Source organism: Leopardus geoffroyi, chromosome B2 (genome assembly GCF_018350155.1).
Source record: "Leopardus geoffroyi isolate Oge1 chromosome B2, O.geoffroyi_Oge1_pat1.0, whole genome shotgun sequence".
In the NCBI taxonomy this organism is placed as follows: domain Eukaryota; kingdom Metazoa; phylum Chordata; class Mammalia; order Carnivora; family Felidae; genus Leopardus; species Leopardus geoffroyi.
The window spans coordinates 20,538,582-20,560,051 of NC_059332.1; the positions used below are offsets into that span (position 1 = coordinate 20,538,582).

Consider the following 21,470-nt stretch of genomic DNA (forward strand, 5'->3'; position numbering starts at 1 on the left):
AACACTGACTCCCCATCTGAGCCTTCCCTCCAATCCCTAGCAACCACCATTCTACTTTCTGCCTCTGTGACTGCTTTAGATAATTCATATACATGAAATCTTACAGTATTTGCTCTTTGGTGACTGGCTTATCTCACTTTGAATAATGTCCTCAACGTGTCCTTTATCCACGTTGTAGTCTGTGATGGAATTTCCTTCCCTTTAAAAGCTGAATAATATTCCATTGTATGTCTATACCACATTTTCCGTATCCATTCATCTGTGGATGGACCCTTGGGTTATTTCCACCTTTTGGTTTTTGTGAATATTGCTGTGAACATAGGTATGCAAGTAACTGTTTGCGCCCTTGCTTTCAGTTCTTTCGAGTATATGCCCAGAACTGGAATTGCTGGACCAAATGATAATTCTATTTTTAATTTTTTGAGCAATCACCATACTGTTTTCCATAGCGACTGCACTATTTACAGTCTCACCGGGCACAAGGGTTCCAGTTTCTCCACATCCTCACCAACACTTGTTATTTTCTGTTCTTTGGTAGTGGCCCTCCTAATGGGTATGAAGTAGTGTCTTGTAGTTTTGATTTTCATTTTCCTAATGATTAGTGATGTTGAGCATCTTTTTATGTGCTTATTAGCCATTTATATGTGTTCTTTGGAGAAATGTCTGTTGAAGTCCTGTACCCGTTTTTTGATCAAGTTTTGGTTGTTGAGGTAGAAATTCTCTGTATAGTCTGGATATTAACCCCTTTTCTCATGGATGATTTGCATATATTTTCTCCCATTCCATGGGTTGTCTTTTTCATTGTTGATTGTATCCCTTCATACACAGTTTTGTTTTGTTTCTTTCATGTGTTAGTTTTTTAAAAAAAAGAAAAAGATTATTCAGGGTAAATTTTTTCAAGTTAATCGAAAAGTGAGTTTTAATTAAAAATATGTCTAGAATCTTCTTGGCTTTTTTATGGAACCATTCACTCTTCATTCTGAAAGTCTATTTTTAGCTCATCCTTACTTGAAGACCATTGGTTCTGAACAGATCATTGTTGAATTTTATTGTGAGAATTAGTGAAAAGGAAATAAATAAATGATTTCACTGCTTATGCCCTGGGTCTGTAAGGGTTTGTGGCCCAAGGGTTTGTGGCCCATGGGTGGGGGTTAGGAGGTAAAGAGTGGGAAATAGGAAGGGCTTCCTGAACTTTTTTTTACTGAAGAGTAAAGTGTTAGCAATTAAGAAAAGAGGGCAAGGGTATTTTGGACTTAGTTTGCAACAGCCTGAGCAAAGGTGTGGAGGCCTCAAGCAGCATGGCCATGTTTGGGAAATTACATATATTGCTACAAAGTGACTCTCAGAGAGGTGGAGTTTGGTGGAAATCAGACCATAGAACACTTCTTGCCTTAGATTGGACTTTTTCTTAAATTAGGAAACTAACCAGCAAGTATGAGAATCATGTGGTTAGGTTTGTATTTTTTTAAATTTTTTAAAAATGTTTTATTTATTTTTGAGAGACAGAGTGTGAGTGGGGGAGGGGCAGAGAGAGGGAGAATCAGAAGCAGGCTGCAGGCTTTGAGCTGTCAGCACAGAGCCCAGCATGGGGCTCAAACCCATGAACTGCAAGATCATGACCTGAGCTGAAGTCCGACACTCAAATCAACTGAGCCACCCAGGCGCCCCAGATTTGTATTTTAAATAAAGCACTCAGGCAGATAACAGTGGATCCTCATCTTGTGGATTAGGTATTTGTGAATTTGCCTAATTGCTAAAATGAATTTGTAACTTCAAAATCAATATTGATGATGCTTTCATGGTCATTCCCACATGCACAGAAGAGAGAAAAATTTGAGTTTTTCTACATGCACGTTTGTAGTTGAGGCTGACCAAGGCAACCCTTTGCTTTTTGTTTTACCTCTCATACCGTAAATGTGTCCTTTCTGCTTTTTATTTAGTATATTTTTCACATTTTTGTGCTTTTGTTGCTGATTTTGCTTTTTCAAGTGATCCCCAATGTGTAGTGCTGAGTTTTCCCTAAGTACACACATATTCTGTGGTGTGCCTTACAGAGAAAACACTGTAGAAGACAAGTTTCTTTCAGGTATGAATTACAGTGCTGTTTGCTGTGAGATAAATGTGAATTAGTCAACAGTCCACAGTAAGGAAGGAGATTCACCAATTTGTGCGTTCGGCCATTCCAGAAAGTGCCAAAGCAACATTCATAGTGTGTGATGAAGTGATGGGAAAGCAGCTAAATTTGTGCATTCTTGAGATGATGGACCGAGCATAGTGGACAGCATTGTCGTAAAGCTGAAAGCCACAGAAATTTATGGTCAGTTGTGTAAGGTCAGGAAAATGTTCAACTCTTCTGTCTAGTGCTAGCCACACTTTCAAAGGTGGTACAGGATGAAAGTGTTCAGCTTGCAGGTGAAGTAGGTTACGCAGGTCAAGGGGCTGTGGGAGAACTTTAAGAATACCTGGTAAGTGTTATACACGGAAAAGGATTCTATTGGAAGAGCAGATGGTAAACACTAAGAGTTGGGGCGCCCAGGTGGCTCATTCGGTTGAGCATCCGACTTCAGCTCAGGTCATGATCTTGAGGTTCGTGGGTTCGAGCCCCGTGTTGAGCTCTGTGCTGACAGCTCGGAGCCTGGAGCCTGCTTCCGATTCTGTGTCTCCTTCTCTCTCTGCCCCTCCCCCACTTGTGCTCTGTCTCTATCAAAAAGTAAATAAAATATTTTAAAAAAATTTAAACACTGAGAGCGGCATGTTTCACAAGGATGTTGGAAAACAAACCTGTGTGACACAAGTGGCATTTTGGTTTGACAAAAAAATGTGACCAGAAGCTTGCAGGAACCCAACTTTGTATTTCCTGGAGGACCAGTAGTTCAGTGCTTGCTAGTTTAGTGTTGGAGGCAACTGTGTAAACATTGCTACTGGGAATGACAAGAACTGACTCTGTGTGGAGTGGGTTATAGAGAAAAGTGACTAGTTAGTTCAAATAGTCCTAGTGAGACAAGCAGGGATGAAAAAGAGGGAGTGGTTTTGAGACCTGATAAGGAAGAAGAGCATCTTTTTGGTGATGCCATGGGAGTTATCCGAAACAATTGCAGTAAATTGTTCCTTATGATATTACAATAAAGGCCTGGAAATTCAGGGCCAGAGGAGAAACTTCTTCTGTTAGATCACGAGAGCTCTACAATTGACCATATTTCTCCATGTTCCATAGCCACATGGCATATTGATCTTCCATTAAAGTGCTTATTTTTCTCTGTCTTTTGTGTGAAGGGGTATTTGTCCAACACTCATATTAGAGTGTGAACTTTTGGAGGATGAAAGATTATTTTATCTTATATATCAAACAACAAAAGAATGCTTTTCAGGGTTAGGGTTGAACTTACGTGAAACTCTGTAGCTTACATTTACATGATCAGACTTAGAGAATTTGTCCTTGGGACTCCTGAATTATTATTATATGTTTGCTTTGTTGTTGTAATGTTACAACAAAAATATTTAGTGGCTTAATTTCTGTAGTAACATGTATGTTCTCCCCAAGTCTTTACTATCTTAAATTTTGGGGCACAGTTGTAGAAGTGATCACTATCCATTTCTAAACAGAATTGAATTCTCTCTCCAAAGGCCACCTAAATTCTATCAGGTTGCAGAAGATCTTCCCAAATCAACAAAGCCTAATAGCTTCTCATCATATAGAAAAATACATCCCACATATTCTCTGTGGGTAGTACAAATAATGTTGTCTCTGAGATACTCACTGGAGGAGAGATGATTTCAGGACAATATAGTAAGTAAGTAGTAGGATAGAAGTAATTGCCCCGGGTGCTTTAGGAGGCATAAAATAGGGGCAATCCTTGAAACCTTGGAGGAAGCTGAATAGAACAAATGAAAATTTCAAGGAAGTGTGATGTCAGTGGTTTGGAAGGAAGAGCAGGGATTCAGGAAGGTTCCCGGTGGAGAGCACGAGCTGTGGCAGAGATGCATGAGGTAGCGCGATGTGTTTGGAAAACTGCCAGTCGTTCAGAGTTGTCAACATGGGGGTAGATGAAGCTGGAACCAGGCATATGGAGGACCCTGTGTGGCTACTACGAGGCGTGAACTTCAGCCTGTTAGACAGTTGTGTTTCAAAGACACTGGTGTTTGTTGAAATGTGAACAGATATTATTTGCCACATAGGTTCTCTTAATCAAATAAGGTCCATGAATTTCTGCATAGTGCAACCCTCGCTTGGGCATTAATAATTCATATGAGTAACTATCAGCTCCCAGAAGATCTGAGGTAAAGGAACTTGTCTAACTTGATTTTATCTAGTGTTTCCCAAATTTAACTAAGCATAGACCTTTCTCCTTTCTCTTTTTCTTTTTCTTTTCTTTTTCTTTTTTTCAAAATGAACTCCTGTTACCTTCTTATAGAAGTGTTCTGGGTAATGAGTCATTGAAGAACTTAAGCAAAAGTTACGTATCTGTTTACGTTTTTTTATTTAGCATACTTCCTAAGATGTATCCTAATAAACTCCTTAAATAGAGTAATGAAATTTGCCCCATTGCATGTCTGCAAAAATGAAAGATTCGGGGAACAGGTTATACCAGTAAATGAACATGAATGGTGCATGTTACTTATTTGGAGACTTAATTTCCTCTAGGAGTTTTGAGGTTTACCCCTTGCACAATATAATTGTTACAAAGTAGAATGAATAGCATGACTTACCAAAAACAGTTAAAATTCGGAACTGTTTCCCTTAATTTTTTCAGACTTGTCAAAAAGTATAGAGACCTGTAATGAACACTCTACCCATCTTAATAAACACCCAAAGCCCACTGGGTACCTTGCTCTAGTTGTGTTGTCCTCTCTCCTCTCTAAAGGTAGCCACTGTTTTGGATTTGCTGTTTACCATTCTCACGCATTTCTTTCTACTTTTATTGCTTCTGTATGTGTCCCCAAAGGAAGTGTCATTTATATGTTAAGTTTAGATAAATACCTTTATTCCGCTGAAACCGGCTTTTCTGTTAAGCATTATATTTATGGTATTTATCCATGTTAATAAATGTAACCTTAATGTATTGGGCTTATTTTCTAGTTTATTTATTTTGAGAGAGCGTGAACGGGGAAGGGGCAGAGAGGGAGAAAGAGAGAATCCCATGCAGGCTCTGTGCTGACACGCGGCTCTATCTCACAAATTGTGAGATCATGACCTGAGCTGAAGTCAAGAGTTGGATGCTTACCCGACTGAACCACCCAGGCACCCCAGTGTATTCATTTTTATTTGCTGATTTGTAGTATTCCATTGTATGAGTATGTTTAGGTTGTTTGCTTTTTTTCTTCTTTTGACATCATACTCATATTGTAGTAAACATTTGTAAATGTCTTTCATTTGTGCAAGAGATTTTCCAGGGCACATACATAGGCATGGAACTGCTAGGTGTGCAGGTCCTAAGCTGTATTAGATATTGCCAAATTGCTCTCAGAAGTACTTGTACCTGTTTACTGGCAGTGGATATGATTTCCTCTAAATCCAGTCTAAACTAGATTTTAACCTACATGTATTCGTGGGAATTGGGAAGAGTGAATCACGCTAGAGATTGTGCCCCCCAGTGTGGATTAACTCTGAATTTCATTTTGTCTTTATAGACCTTGGAGAAATTCATTCAAGGCTTTTAGATCACAGACCAGTTATTCAAGGTGAAACCCGTTATTTTGTGAAAGAATTTGAAGTGAGTATTTAAACCTTACTTTGTAAAAACGCTGCCCTAGTTGTTAGTGTGTTAATATACAGAAGGGGAACTCTGGTTTTAAAATCTCTGATTTCCATTCATGTGTTCGTAACATAGACAAAGTAGAGCTCATTAGGAGGCATTGCCATTCATGGAAGGAGCGGAAGGAGCAGAAGGAGCAGGGGTTTGGGCTCAAGTTCCGGTGCCTGCTCTGGGGTATTTCATATCTGTTGATCTCAGCTTTTTTCATCCGTAACATGAGATACAGTGAAAAAAAGATTTTAAAGACTGATGGGTGTAGGTCTTCCAGATCCATTTTCTATTTTTTTTTTTTTTTTTTTTTTTTCCTCAGTTGGAGCATCAGCACCCACCCAGAGCACTCGGGTTAAAGCATGAGATTCATCCTTGGTTGTTCCGACCCAGTTAGGACCCACATTCAGTGACTGTTTCTTTTGGATGTTACTCATAAATCTCCATCCCTTCTGATTTGTGTGCCTGCTTCATCAGTCCAGTCAAAGCCAGTGTTTCCCATGCCGCCAGAGTGCTCAGACATTATTTCACTTTTTAAAACCCTTTGATGGTATTTGCTATGCACAGGATGAAGTCCATGCATGCTTGACCTGGCCCCTGCCTTGCTGGCTTTACCATCTGCCAGCCGACCTTTCATGCTGCGCTCCAGTGATACTGATGTGCCAGCCTGCCATCCTGTTTCATAGTACTGTTGTTTTACACGTGTATAATTGGTTCATTGTGCATTAAGCAGCAACATCCCAAGCTACTGTCAGATAGATGGTAAATGGTGTTGCACAAAAAATTTCATGGTTCTGTGTAAGTTGGGGTTCTATTTCCAAATAAGACTCCAAGCAGGGAGTCTAAACCTACCAAAAGGAGAGAACCTTTTCATAAATCCTTTAAAACTTCAGAAAGCCTGTGGTACAGAGTGCTCGAGATAGAGGGACAGAGCTGCAGCATCAGGTATCATTTCTAGGTTCAATAGACTCATACTCAAAATCTGCATAATACCTACCTCCAACAAAATCTGTTGGAAAGGTTAAAGGTATGCATGTTCACACAATGAGTGCATCTCTGTGTGTGTATCTTAGAATGTTATCTGGTACCTAGGAAGAAATAACTGTTAGCTATCTTCATCATCATTACTGTCGTGGTGGGATACACATAATCTGGGACACACAGAATATTATCCAGAGATGATTCCCTTTTATGCTATTTGAAGATTATTGCCAGTTCCTTAGAATAAAGTCTGAGCATCACATGGCTGGGTTCTCTGCTCACACTCTCTCAAGGTTAAAATCAAGATGTTGGCCAGACATTGTTCTTATTTGGAGCTCAGAGTCCTCTTCCTAATTGACATGATTGTACCAAAACTCAGTTCTTTGCCCTGATACAGTGAAGTGCCCATTTCCTTATTTGCCGCCAGCCAGGGGCCCCACTGAACTCCTAGAGACCACTAACGTTCCTTGATACGTGGCTCCTTCCATCTTCAAAGCCACAAATCAGTCTCACTCATGTGGAGTCTCTCCCTCTCATGCTTGCCAGGAAGAGCCTAGACTCTGTAAAGGACTCAGCTGATTAAGTCAGGCCCACTGAACATAATCTCCCTTTCTTAAAGTCAGCTTATTTGGGACCTTAATAAATCTGTAGAGTATAGATACAGTGGCACCTAGATTAGGGTTTGGTAGAATAACTAAGAGAAGGTGTGTATACGCTGGGGGAGGGGGAGTCTTGAGGGCCATCTTAGAATTCTGCCTACCATAAGCTCTTGTAACTACCTGATATTTTTCTTGTTATTTATTTGTTTATTGCCTGTCTTCTTTCATTAGAATAGAGGTACCATAAGAGTCAGGACTCCTGATTGTATAAAAATGCCTTATTCTCATTATATTAAAAATGCCTAAACCAATGTCTGATGCACTGTGAGTGCTTAATATGATTCAAAAGAAAAACAGCAGAGCCTTGACAAAAACTTGAGTTTCCTAATGTCTAGTGATGTCATAAGTCATCTTTTTCATAAGTTATCTTTTTTTTCTTTTTGCTAGTCTGATTAATTTGAAATACTGAATAGTTTTTAAAATATAACTTTAGAGATCTACTTGGTATTAAGCATAGAATTTTGGACTTAAGATGGATTTTCTGATCCAGCCTCCCCAACCCACTTCATAGAAACTGAGCCCAGAGATGGAAAGCAACATTGAAAAGTTGCACATTGCTAATTAGTGGCTGAGTTATCCCTAGAAAATTTATCATTATACCTATATCAGCATTCTTTTTTTTTTTTTAATTTTTTTTAATGTTTGTTTATTTTTGAGAGAGAGAGAGACAGAGAGAGAGAGAGGGAGACACAGAATCCGAAGCAGGCTCCAGGCTCTGAGCTGTCAGCACAGAGCCTGACTCGGGGTTCAAGCTCACAAGCTGTGAGCCCATCACCTGAGCCGAAGTCAGACACTTAACCAACTGAGCCATCCAGGTGCCCCTATATCAGCATTCTTTGAATAATGTAGATGGTTTTTGTGAAAGGGCTATCTATACAAGTGAAACTGAATGTTGAATTCAAAATGAAAAAAGTTTTACATTTATGCCGTTAAGAGCTCACTTCCTGTTGAAGCCAATGCCTCTTCTAACTGGGATAGAAGATAGTTGCCAAGGGAAGATGGGCATGTGTCTCAGAGGAGAGAGATTACCTGCATTCCGCATCGTGAGCCCTTCCAAGGTCTCTTTGGAAAGGAGGCTGTGTTGAGGAATGAAAAGAACATGGGCCTTGGAGCTTGACATCTTTGGATTCAAATCCTGCCCCCCTCTTACTAGCTATGATTACTTGCTTTACTGAGTCTTAAGTTTCCCACTTAAAAATGGGAAGAGCAATATATACTGTGCAGTTTTTGTGAAGATTAAATGATATGTTTTTTTTTAATCCCTGATATATAGGTGTTAGACAAATGTTGGTAACTGTTGTTATTAAGAAAAAGATGGTAGCAAATATAGTCAAAAATTGTTTTAACTCAGAATTTACAATAATTTGAGCTTGAGTTCAATTTTTAATGATTTTAGGGAAAATAGAGTTTTGCTAAGCAGGTGGCAGAACTGTTATCTTAGAAAAATGTTTGTTTACTAGGGACACCTGGATGGCTGAGTCAGTTAAGCATCCAACTCCTGATTTTCGCTCAGGTCATCATCTCCTCATTTGTGAGTTCAAGCCCTGTGTTGGGCTCTGTGCTGTCAGTGCAGAATCCTGCTTGGGATTCTCTCTCTCCCTCTCTCTGCCCCTATCTCTCTCTCTCTCTCTCTCAAAATAAATAAAACTTAGAAAAACAAAAGATGTTTGCTAGAGAATAAAATTATCACATTGGGTATGATAGAAACAAGCTTGTTTTGCAAGTGTCTCGAGCACTTACTTTGTGTGAGACATAACATAGAAACCAGTGCTGCTCTGATAAAGAGGACGGACATAGACCCACCCTTCATGAAGCAAGATATTCTCATATTGTCATTGAAGACTGGCCTCTGAAGGGCTCAAAAATATCTTGTCAGCTAAGTTTAACTTGTTACCTTCAACTAAATGTAATATAATTCCTTTTCTTGATAGATACTTGATCCAGGTTTTTACACGATAACCTCCCCAGTTGGTCTTCCTGAGGGTTTGGAATAGCATGGAAACTTTCCTGTATCTTCTGTGTATTGTATTCTGACATTTCTCCTCAAATTAGAAGAAAGCTGAAAGCATTTTAGAGGCTTTGGATTTGAATATATATCTGCATTATTTACAGTTCCTTTTCTGTCTTGGTCCAAATAGTAGCATCCACTAATTCACCCCAGATGGCATGGTTGGGCAGAGAGGAGTGGCAGAGCAGTGTTACCAGTGCACCCTAGAACTTTCATCTCTCTCGCATTTAAACGTAGTTCACCTTAAGAAAATCTGACTAGTATGTAAAACTACAGATGTTTATAGTTTTTGTATTTCAGAAAGTTAATGCACGGGCCAACAATCATCTTTTTCTATATAAAATTTTATTTCTAAAGGAGGGGAATAAGTGCCACATGGTGGCAGCATTACTTAAAGTATTGAAGTTCTGTTATATTTAAGCTCTCTTTTTGTGTTTGTTAGTATTTCTGGACAGTTGACTGACTGTCTTTCTCCTGACTTTATGCAGATCTTTTATATCCTTGATTCCACTGAACAGAGATCCCTGTAGGGCCTTTTCCATGAGCATCAACTTGGTAGTGTGAGTGGGGAGAGGCGTTGTCTGCCGTACCGTTATCTTTCTAGCCCCAGAGGATATGTTGTGGCCTCTCATGTGGAACAGAGGAAAGACCCACATTAGTGAGCATTTCTGATGTGTTTTGGGGATATATGGTCCTGTACAAGTTCCTTATTTCTTTCTTTTTTTTTTTTTTTTTTAGTTTCATAAATCTTTTTTTTTTTTTTTTTTTCAACGTTTATTTATTTTTGGGACAGAGAGAGACAGAGCATGAACGGGGGAGGGGCAGAGAGAGAGGGAGACACAGAATCGGAAACAGGCTCCAGGCTCTGAGCCCTCAGCCCAGAGCCCGACGCGGGGCTCGAACCCACGGACCGCGAGATCGTGACCTGGCTGAAGTCGGACGTCCAACCGACTGCGCCACCCAGGCGCCCCTCATAAATCTTTTTAATGGAAAAACATTTTTTATTGATTATAGTTGGCACACAATTTTATATTAGTTTCAGCTATAGAATGTAGTAATTCAGCAAATCTATCCATTATGCTGTGTGCCCCACAAATGTTGCTACCATCTGTCACCACACAAGGCTGTTACAGTACCATTGACTATACTCCCTGTGCTATGCCTTGTATCCCCAAGACCTATTAATTTTGTAACTGGAAGCTCATGACTCCCACTGTCCACCCATTTTGCCCATCCCCCCAATACTTCTCCTCTGATTGCTTATTTCATTTTTAGCAAATTTTATTCCTTCAGTGCTTTATTGAACAGTTGTTGATTACCTACGTGTATCAGTAAGGAATGTGTTTAGGTACTAGTAACAAACACCTGAAAAATAGTGTCTTTAACAAGTATTTATATTTCTCTCACAATACCTGGAGCCTAGGGCTCTGTGATGTCAGCTTTTTCTTCTAACTTTGCCTTCTACCTCCCTGCAGTGTTGCTCTTACCCTTATGCTTATAAGGTGGCTCTGGAAACTCCAACCATGATATCTGCGTTTCATGTAGCAAAAAGGAAGGCAGATGGGAACGAGAAGCAGTCTGTGTACAGGCACATATACCACCTCAAATAGTACTTGGAGACTGATAGGAAGAAAGAGGAGGAGAATGGATCCAGAACTATCTGTCACAGTAGGTATATAAAAATAAATAAGAAACAGTCTATCTCCAGGAAGTTGACAGTCTAGGGAGAAGGCCTATAAACAGTGAATTTTCATGGTGGAATTATTATGATAAAATAAGCACAAAGCACTTGAGATCTCAGGAGGAAACAACTCCAGAAACAACTCCCCACAGAGCTGGGAGGAAAGTTTTCATAGAAGGGATGGTGTTTGAGCTGAGAAAGGAAAATAGATGTTAGCAAGTAGGAAAAAAAAAATGGAGGAAATGATGATTATAATTAGAGGCTAAAAAACAAAGGTATTCAAGTAAGTACAGTAATTGCAGGAGTCAGGAGGGATTGTGTCGATGAATTTGAACGTGGATTGAATTCATGAAGAGAAAATCCTTCAAAAGGCAGACACGTCAAGCTAGAATTTCACTTGATGTCCTAATCTCTCATTTTTGGTTAATAGATTATTGGAGTAACTGGCAGATTATTAAATATCAGGGTAAAGCATGTCCCATGTAGCATATAATAAACATATGTATATACAATATGGTTTTAAATCTTGTTGGACTGACCAGTTTAGTGATTGAAAGAAAATTTTAAATTCTTATATTGGTCTCCCATTTCCTTTCTAACACTATCAAATTACATCTTAAATGTAAAGGTTATAGTAACTGTACTAATATTATTAATAATTGCTAGCACTTTTGAACACATACTTAACCAGGCACTGTTTTAAGAACATTACATGAGCACTTGCTATTCATTTCAACTTAGAAATTAACTGTGTGATTTTATGGAGTGTTACACATCAGAAGCCAAGCTTCATTAGTGCTGAGCTTTGATATTTATGCACCAGAATATACGTGAATATATATGCAGTTAAATAGATGTTAAATAGTCTTCCTTTTGTAATGAGTGTCAACAGTACACCTTGGTCAAAAATACCAGCATAAAAACAGGCACGTACCAGAGGGTAAGTTCAAGGGCGAGACTGTTTTCTAATTTCTAACGTCTTTTCTAACACTATCATTGGGCCTATATGTTGTTTAAATGAACGAGGCTATAAACTCCCTTTCTACAACATGAGACTCCCAATTTCCTGCTAGAAGAAATAACCCTTTAAATAAGTGGTTCTTTTTTATCTTTATTTTTATTGAAGTATAATTGACACAACACGTTACATTCGTTTCAGGTGTACAAATTAGTAATTCAGCAAGTCGGTGTTATGCTGTACTCACCATAAGTGTAGCTACCATCTGTTACCATGTGATGCTATTAACAGTACCATTGACTGTATTCCCTCTGCTGAGCCTTCTGTCCTTGAGACTTCTTCCATAAGTAGAAGCCTGTACTTGTCCTCCGCTTTCATTTCATTTTGCCCATCCTCCCACCTCCCTCCCTTCTGGCAACCATTTCTTTGTTTTCTTTATTTATGGGTCTGTTTCTGCTTCTTGTTTGTTTTGTTGTTTAGATTCCACATATAAGTGAAATCACATGGTATTTGTCCTTTTCCATCTAACTTATTTCACTTAACGTAGTAAGTGCTAGGTCCATTCATGTCATTGCAAATGCCAAGATCTCATTCTTTTTTATGAGTGAGTAATATTCCAGTGTGTGCGCACGTGTGTGTGTGTGTGTGTGTGTGTGTGTGTGTGTGTGTGTACACACATACACATCCCACATCTTCTGTATCCATTCATCTATTGGTGGACACTTGGGTTGCTTCCATAGCTTAGCTATTGGAAATAATGGTGTGGTATAGGGGTGTGTGTTTTCATTTTCTTTTAAATTTTTTTTAATGCTCATTTATTATTGAGAGAGAGAGAGAGAGCATGAGCAGGGGAGGGGCAGAGAGAGAGGGAGACACAGAATCCGAAGCAGGCTCCAGGCTCTGAGCCATCAGCACAGAGCCCAAAGCAGGGCTCAAACTCACGAGCCGTGAGATCATGACCTGAGCCAAAGTCAGATGCTTAACCGACTGAGCTGCATAGGCACCCCGTGTGTTTTCATTTTCTTTGGGTAAATACCCAGTAGTGGAATTACTGAATTGAATGGTATTTCTAGTTTTAGTTTCTTGAGGAACCTCCATACTGTTTTCCACACTGTTTGTACCAGTTTACATTCCCACCAACAGTACATAAGGGTTCCTTGTTCTCCACATCCTTGCCAGCACTTGGTGTTTCTTATCTTCTTGATTCTAGCTATTCTGACAAGTGTGAGGTTTTGATTTGCATTTCCCTGATCATTAGTGATGTTGAGCATCTTTTCATGTGTCTGTTGGCTGTGCATATATCTTAAAAAGAAGTTGGTTTAGGTCCTCTGCCCATTTTTTAATTGGATTATTTGTTATTTGGTGTTGAATTATATAAGTTATTTATGTATTTTGGATATTAACTGCGTATCAGATATATCATGCAAATATCTTCACCCATTTAGTAGGTTGCCTTTTCATGTTGTTGATGGTTTCCTTGGCTGTGCAAAACTTTTTTTTTTTAATGTTTATTTATTTTTGAGAGAGAGAGAAGAGACATAGAATCTGAAGCAGGCTCCAGGCTCTGAGCTGTCAGCCCAGGGCCTGTTGTGAGGCTCAAACTCACGAACCATGAGAAGACCTGAGCCAAAGTCGGACGCTTAACTGACTGGGCCGTGCAGGCGCCCTAGTGCAAAAACTTTTTATTTTGGTGTAGTCCCATGGTTTATATTTGCTTTGCTTCTTTTGCCTGAGACCAATATAAAAGAGATCACTGTCTGTATTTTCTAGGATATTTATGGTTTCAATCCATTTTGAGTTTATTTTTGTGTATCAGGTAAAATAAGTGGTCCAGTTTTATTCTTTTGCATGTGGCTGTCCAGTTTCCCTAGCACTATTTATTGAGGAGACTATCTTTTCCTCACTGCATATTCTTGCCTCCTTTGTCATAGCTTCATTGATTATATAAACACGGATTTATTTCTGGGCTCTCTATTCTGTTCCATTGATGTAGGGGTCTTTTTGTTTTGATTGCTACAGCTTTCTAGTATATCTTGAAATCTGAGATTAGGATACCTCCAGCTTTGTTCTTCTCTCTCAGGACTGTTTTTGGTATTTGGGGTCTTTTGTGGTTTCATACAAAGTTCAGTATTTGCTGTATTTCTGAAAAACGCTGTTGGTGTTTTCATAGGGATTCTTAACTTTATATTTTAACTTTGATAGTGGCTCTTAACATTAGTAAGTCAAGGTGTCCTTGAAGAATTTTTTTTCTCCCAGAGAAATGCATAGAACACCTATATGTATTCAATTTGAGTACAATTTCAAGGGGATTCTGGAACCCCAAAGCCCATCCATTGACCGCCCCCCCCCAAGTAAGACCTATACCCTGAGTAGAACTGCAGAACTCCACTCTCTGTTCTTCATTGTCTTTGTATTTGAATTGAGAGACCATTCCTTTGCATCTTGACAAAGAAAAAATGCACCATAAGAAATGAAATAATCTTTATTATCTTGATTCATTCAGATTCCAATGACATGGGGGGAAGATGGCAGCAAGCTTTGACATAGTTTTTTGTTGTGTTGTTTTGTTTTGGGATTTTTTTGCTTCAATCTGTCTATAGAAACAGAACTACTAGGGTAGCAAAATCAGGCAACATCTATAATAAAACCAGGGGACAGGGTATCCCCAAAATACCAAATGACCAAATCACCAGCTAAACAGCTAAAAAGCTTCTGTGGTATCAGAAACTAGAGGAAGACATGGACGGATGGCAGAGGGTTTTGTGAAGCCTTGAATGTTGTTGCTTATAGTAGGGAACCAACTGACAATAACCAAATACATGGAGACCAAGGGTATTCTATAAGTACTAATATAAACATAACCATGAGAACAGAAACACCAAATTTTTCTCAATGCTGAAAGATATACCAAAAAAGAACAAATAGACCACATGATCACACAAAGATGATATACATTGTGTGTGTGTTTATGAATTTCATAAAGTGAAATAAGAAAAGTCTGTATATCATGTTTACATTTAAGAAGGAATTGAAAATATATATATACTTATACATATGAATAAATACATATATACATTTATATATACCTTCGTGTATATATATGTAATGCATGTGTATATGCACATATATATATATATATATATATGGATGTGTATCCTTATACTTAAGACAGTAGTAGGATAAAGTTTTAAAAGAATTACCTAAAGAGAGAGGAGGTAATACAACGCAAAGACATACATAGAAGCTAGACTTTATATATATAGGTCTATATATAGATATATATATGTGTGTGTGTGTGTATTTTTTTTAATACAGTTTTGGAGACATGTAAATATCTTACATAATTTAAAAGGAAATTTTTAAGGAACAATCCCTAAAAAATCAAGTGAAATGTAAAAAAGCAAACCTGTCTTTCTGGATGGTGGCATTGCCATGCAGAAAGAAATCGTTCCAAGTAACTATAAAACGTAGTAATTTGTGCATATATGGTCGAATATCCCTTCAAAACAGCAACAACAACAAACCCTTAATCTGTTTTCAGTAATCATTTTGTTGATACTAGTGTTGCTGTTGTTTGATTGAAGTAGTGATAAAGTAAATTGTAGTTCTGTCTGGTGTTTGGAGAACTGCAAAGAGACACAAGACTGAGAAGTATAATTAAAAGCGTTATTTTTCTTAATTTGTGATTATAAACTTAAATTGCATCTTTTTAAAAGTTATTTTTAATGTTTTTATTTCTTTTTGAGAGGGAGAGAGAGAACTAACAGGGGAGGGGCAGAGAGAGAGAGGAAAAGAGAGAATCCCAAGCAGGCTCTGCACTGTGAGTGCAGAGCCTGATGCAGGGCTCGAACCCATGAACTGTGAGATCATGACCTGAGCTGAAATCAAGTTAGACTTCTGACTGACTGAGCCACCCAGGTGCCCCATTAAAATGCATCTTTTAAAAACAGATACCTTGGGGCACGTGGGTTAAGTGTCCTACTTTTGATTTAGACTCAGGTCATGATCTCATGGTTTGGTTTGTGGGATCGAGCCTTGTGTTGGGTTCTGCACTGACAGTGAGGAGTCTGCTTGGGATTCTCTCTCTCCCTTGCTGTACCTTCCCCAGTTGCAGTCTCATGTGAATGCTCTCTCTCTCAAAAAAAACCAAACATTAAAAAAAAATAAAAACACCTATTTCATAGCCTTGTTCACTAAAAGGCCTAGAAATAATGACTGACATGGTAGCAGTGAGCACCCCCAGTGATCATTCTCTAAGTACGATTTCTAAATAGTGGCGTTTAGAGACCTGCTGATTCCAAGTCTGAGTCTAGAAATGTACTAGGTGAGCCTAGAGCACCCATTCGTATCAGAAGCAGAGAGGCTACTAAAGAACATAGAATTTTGTCTGAAGCATTGCAGAGCCAACTTAACTAGGCTCCCACCGGACAAAAATAGGACAGTTTGAGCACCAATAAGGAAAAATACTGTAATGGCTTGAAGAACTTCAAAATCGTTAAATCTATGAGTCATAGGAATGCATAGAACAAACAGAAACCTTTAGAGAATACTAGGGAACCATATCATTATTTTTGTTAAATAAGTTAAACTGTTAAGTAAGAGGAAGTAATCAAGTGTTTTATTTTGCCTTGCATATGTAAACATTCCTCAGAGTAACCAAGTGGTTATGGGGAAATTTCCCTTTACAGAGGTTATTCCTGCTGATAAATGAAGACGGAATGCTACCAACATCCTGCTGAAAGTACACAACCCACCTCCCTCTGAAATATTCCTGCAAACAAAAACCAAAACAAAACCCTGAATCTGATCAAGCCTCTAGTTCTAACTACTAATTTACAGGAAGGAGAACAGACAAAGGGATATGTTAAATTACACCATGGGGATTCATTCAGCCAAATAACAGACTGTGGGAAACTGCAGAACAGATGACTCAACTTTTTTCAACAAATTGCAAAGACAAAAGTGATGGAGGGGAAATCTATAGATTAAAAAAAAAATTAAGAAACATACTAACCAATTGCAATATATGTTTTCCTTAGATTTGGGTTTAAACGGGGATCAAAAAGAACATTAATGGGATATTTGAGGAAATGGGAATACGACTTTGATATTTAATGATATTAAAGAATTGAGTGTGTGTGTAAGTGAGTGAGAGTGAGGGGAGAAGGGGCAGAGAGGTGTATTTTTTTTTCTTAAGAAGAGTCTTTGTCTTTTAAAGATAGATGTTGAAATATTTACAGTTGAAATTATATGCTGTCCAGGATTTGCTTCAAAATAATCTAGGATTGTGGGTAGGAGGATGTATGGAATGTTACAGGGGGAAAAAAATCAGCCAGGAGTTAAGAATTGTTGATTGGTGATAAGTACAGGATTCATTGTTTATTCTTTCTCAACTTTCGTATGACTTTTTAATTTTTTACTATGGAAATATTAGAGTCAAAACCTAGCCATAGCTGCTCCATAAGAATGGCTCAAAACAAAACAAAAACCCCAGTGTCACAACTAACTTATTACTTCTCTACAGTCAAGTTAACTGCCCTTCTTTTTTTAGTGAACTTTTTATTTTGTATTAATTTTAGATTGACATTAAAGTTGCTCAGTTAGTATAAAGAGTTCTCCTATACCTTACCCTCACTCAGTTTCTGTCGCTATTAATGCCTTATATTACCATACTAAATGGGTAAAAACTAAGAAATTAACATTGGTATGTTACTATTGATGAAATACCAGACATTATTCAGGTTTCACCAGTTTTTCCATTACAGTTCTCTTTTTGTTCTGGGACCTTATCCAGGGTACCACATTGCGTTTACTTGTCAGTCCTGCTAGCCTTCTTTGGTCTGTGACAGTTATCTCTTTCCATGTTTTTCATGACTTTCACAGTCTTGAATACTGGCCAGTATCCTGTAGAATGTCCCCCAATCTGGGTTTGTCTGGTGTTTTTTTTTTTCAGATTAGACTGGGGTTATGGGTTTTGGGGAAGTGCCCTTCTTGTCACATTACATCAGAGGGTACATGTTATCACCATGACATTACTGATGATGTCAACTTTCATTGTCTCCACCGTGCAGTTAATATTTTTCTCTTTCCCTACTCTGTTCCTTGGAACCAAGTCACTGGCCTACCCTCAAGTGTAGTGGTAGGTAGTGTTAAAGTCTGCTTTCTGAAGCAGGGTGTGTTAGGGATCAGGACCACATCCAGGTTCAGCGATTGACTAAATAGGCCTTAGCATATGGTCATATTGGTAGCTAGGCTTTAATATGGCAAAAGGATATAGAGCAAAATCAACAAAGGGAACAGGTGTGTGACAAGAAGTTTGGAGAAAACCAAATAGAAGCTTCCCAGAGTCCTCTCCCAGTGGAGTCACACAGATGTTCTTCAGTCCCCCAGCAATGAGCTGTGACAACACATGTGAAATGTCTACTGGAGAAGCTCACCTGAGTATAGGAGTCCAGGGATTTGATTGGTGACTGGTCAAGTAGGCACTCTCTGCCCAGCATGTATCAAAATTCCAAACTCCCAGAAGAAAAGATGTGTCTTTTCATTTATGGAAAGTTTTATACCAGTGTAGGGAACTATTTACTGGTCAAGTTTCCAGCCCCCAGCCGAAGGCCAACCATGCAAGTAGGCCTTTCTAAGGACAGTGGTCAGTGTTAACTCTTTTCTGCATAGGAAAGTATTCCCTTTACGGCGCATTTTTGAGAAAAATGGAATTAGTTTTAAAAACAGCGTAATAGTAGGACCTGTTATTATGTATTTTATATAAAAACAACAAAAGTAAAATTAGATCAAGGGTGTCTTAATTTCCCTGATGTACAGAATGAAATTTGTGGCAATCTAGGCCTCTTTTGGTTCATTTACTATTTCTCATGCCCATTAAAAAAATTTTTTTATGTTTATTTTTGACAGAGAGAGGGGGAGAGGGAGGGGCAGAGAGAAAAGGAGACAGAGAATTCCAGGCAGGCTCTGCACTGATAGCAGGGAGCCCAGTGTGGGGCTCGAACTCATGAATGGCGAGCTCATGACCTGAGCTGACTAGACGCTTAACCAGCTGAGCCACCCAGGCGCCCCTTCTCGTGCCCATTTTTAAACATTGCTATAAAAATATTACTCACTGCAGCTTTTTAAGCATTTCATAATTAAAAAATGCTTCCAGGTTGTGACTTCATTTATTGCCAAATAATTGGAAGAAAGCTGTGTAAATTTCAGTAATAACATATAACCAAAACCTGGGTGGAAATCCCAGAAAGTAATTACTGAGATTTAAGACACAATATGTATTCATAATTTACTTTCTTTTAATAGGAAAAACGGGGACTTCGAGAAATGCGAGTTCTTGAAAATTTGAAGAATATGATCCATGAAACAAATGAACATACTCTTCCCAAATGTAGGGAAATAATGCAGGACGACTTAAGCCAAGTTCTCCAGAGATGTAAGCCAGCGTTTTTTGTGTGTTTTTGTTTTGTTTTTTAACGCTGTTTTATTTCAAATGAATGCTATGCCAAAATGTATTTCCTTCAGTGTTTTGGTAGTAGGTGGAGAGAGGATTCTTAATCAAAACCTATAAAATGGAAGCCCTGTCACAGAGCATGTGACTATCTAGTGATTAATGTGTGTTGCCAACGATGTTGAGAGCATTAATCTCCAAAGTGAGATGTGTGCATCTGGGGTACACAAGATGAGCAGTCCTTTTAGGATGTGAGAAAATTGCAGCATTATTTACCTTTTTTTAAATTTAATTATGCATAAGAAGTTTGATGACTAAGAATTAGGCAGTGAAATGAAACTTGTTTTTCAAACAGGATACTAGAATTTTTAACTTTTTTAAAAAAAAGGATCCCATCATAAATGTTTGTAAACATTTTATAACTTTTTTCATTAAGCAAAATATTGTAATGTGGAGAGATATTAAAAAAAGAATACTTATTAAACATATAAAATAAAAGGAGTTTTATTACTAACTGATTTTAAAATTAGAAGTATGTCAAAAACTCAAGGTTTCTCCTTGGATCTAGATCCATACTGACACTGTTCAGCTTGTGTGAGGGTAGATAATGTTGGCAAATAATGATGGATTACTGAAGTGCAAATGAAAAAGTACCTTTCTGGGGAGCGGGGTGGGGGGGGTGGTGGTGGGGGTGGTGGAGAGAAAACAAAACTAGCCAGTAATATAATGACCTGTGAAGGAATACAGTAGGGAGATTTGGTTAATAATTGAAATTAGCAAGTGTTTGTATTCAGGTCCAAGTTAGTCTCATGTACTCTAATGCTAAAAGGGGCTTGGAGAGAATTAATGCCCCAAGATTACATTTGGTATCTTTGAACGAAACAGCAGAAAGTCTAAAATTGACTGTAGGCTTTTGCATCTTAGTACACACATCATTTGTTTGTTCAGACTATTACTTCCTTAACCCTGACAAACATTATAGATATTATACTAAAAAACTCGATTATTAGTAAGACTACTTATGTATGCATTTGAGATGTGCCTGTAACTGTTCTTTTCTACACTTTGAGTCATAAAGATAAATTGGGTAAAACTTGGTAAAAATCTGTGAATGGTTATTTTGATTTAATTCATTCTTGGGCTAACATAACTTCTGATGTGAAGACTAGCCTCTTAAAAGTAGTCTCCACAATGAAATAGAAAAGTATTACTAGTAAAATGGAGTTCAGACTGTAAGTGTATCCTGAAAGGAAGAATTAAAACACATAAAATCCAAAGTTGATAATTAAGGTTTTAAGATCTGTGGACTACTCTGGATGTAATTAGCTCTGTGGACCTAAAAAATGGCTTTGGAGGTGTTTTCCTGCTAGAAGCATGGAAGGCTTCTTCAGTAGGCTTCAGCCCAAGTATTTTCTGCTAAGAATTATGAGCATAGGTAGAATGGAGATGATTATGTGCTTTAATTTTAAAGCTTTGCCTGGGCCCATCTGTCGTTCCCAGGGAATTGCACGTTTAAAAATCTGACATTTTAAGTCAGAGTGCTGGCTTGTTTATTTTCGATACTGATTCATCAAGGAGTTGTACAAAATCATGCAAGCCAGCTTATATGGAATGTAGTGGAGTATATTCTGGTCTAAGTAGTACTCTACAAGCCTAGTGATGAGTAAGTTTTGTTTTGTGCCTGTTAATACAGCTGCCACATTTATCTCTTCCTGTGCTGGTGGTGCGGTCAGCTGTGCTGCTCAGAACTCTGCAGCTGTGGACCTCCGGCTGCTGGTCTCACATGTTGTGCAGAGCTAGGTAACTGTGGAGCAGTAAGGTGGGGACATCTTGAATTATTGGAATGTAGACCAATTACAGAATCCTCAGCTTGGAACTGTTTCCGCTTTTGGCTGTGTGGCCACCCACCTTGTATAGTGTCTTTGGATTTGATGACCAGAAGCTTTAGAACAAAAACTTACCTGTGGTTCCTTTAAAAATCACAAAAAGTAA

General features: G+C 38.4%; 2 protein-coding genes across 2 annotated transcripts in view; both read left to right on the top strand.

Moving 5' to 3' along the window:
* EEF1E1 (eukaryotic translation elongation factor 1 epsilon 1) overlaps positions 1-5,712 on the top strand; it is a 42,692-nt gene extending 36,980 nt beyond the window's left edge. Inside the window, exon 5 of the mRNA XM_045497451.1 lies at positions 5,629-5,712. The gene's annotated coding sequence lies outside the window, so the exon portion shown is untranslated. The remainder of the gene's footprint in view (positions 1-5,628) is intronic.
* The window catches only part of BLOC1S5 (biogenesis of lysosomal organelles complex 1 subunit 5), a 45,889-nt gene that overhangs the window by 1,284 nt on the left and 23,135 nt on the right, over positions 1-21,470 (top strand). The window contains exons 2-3 of the mRNA XM_045497447.1: positions 5,629-5,711; positions 19,334-19,463. Of these exons, the coding sequence (XP_045353403.1) occupies positions 5,629-5,711; positions 19,334-19,463 (213 nt within the window). The remainder of the gene's footprint in view (positions 1-5,628; positions 5,712-19,333; positions 19,464-21,470) is intronic.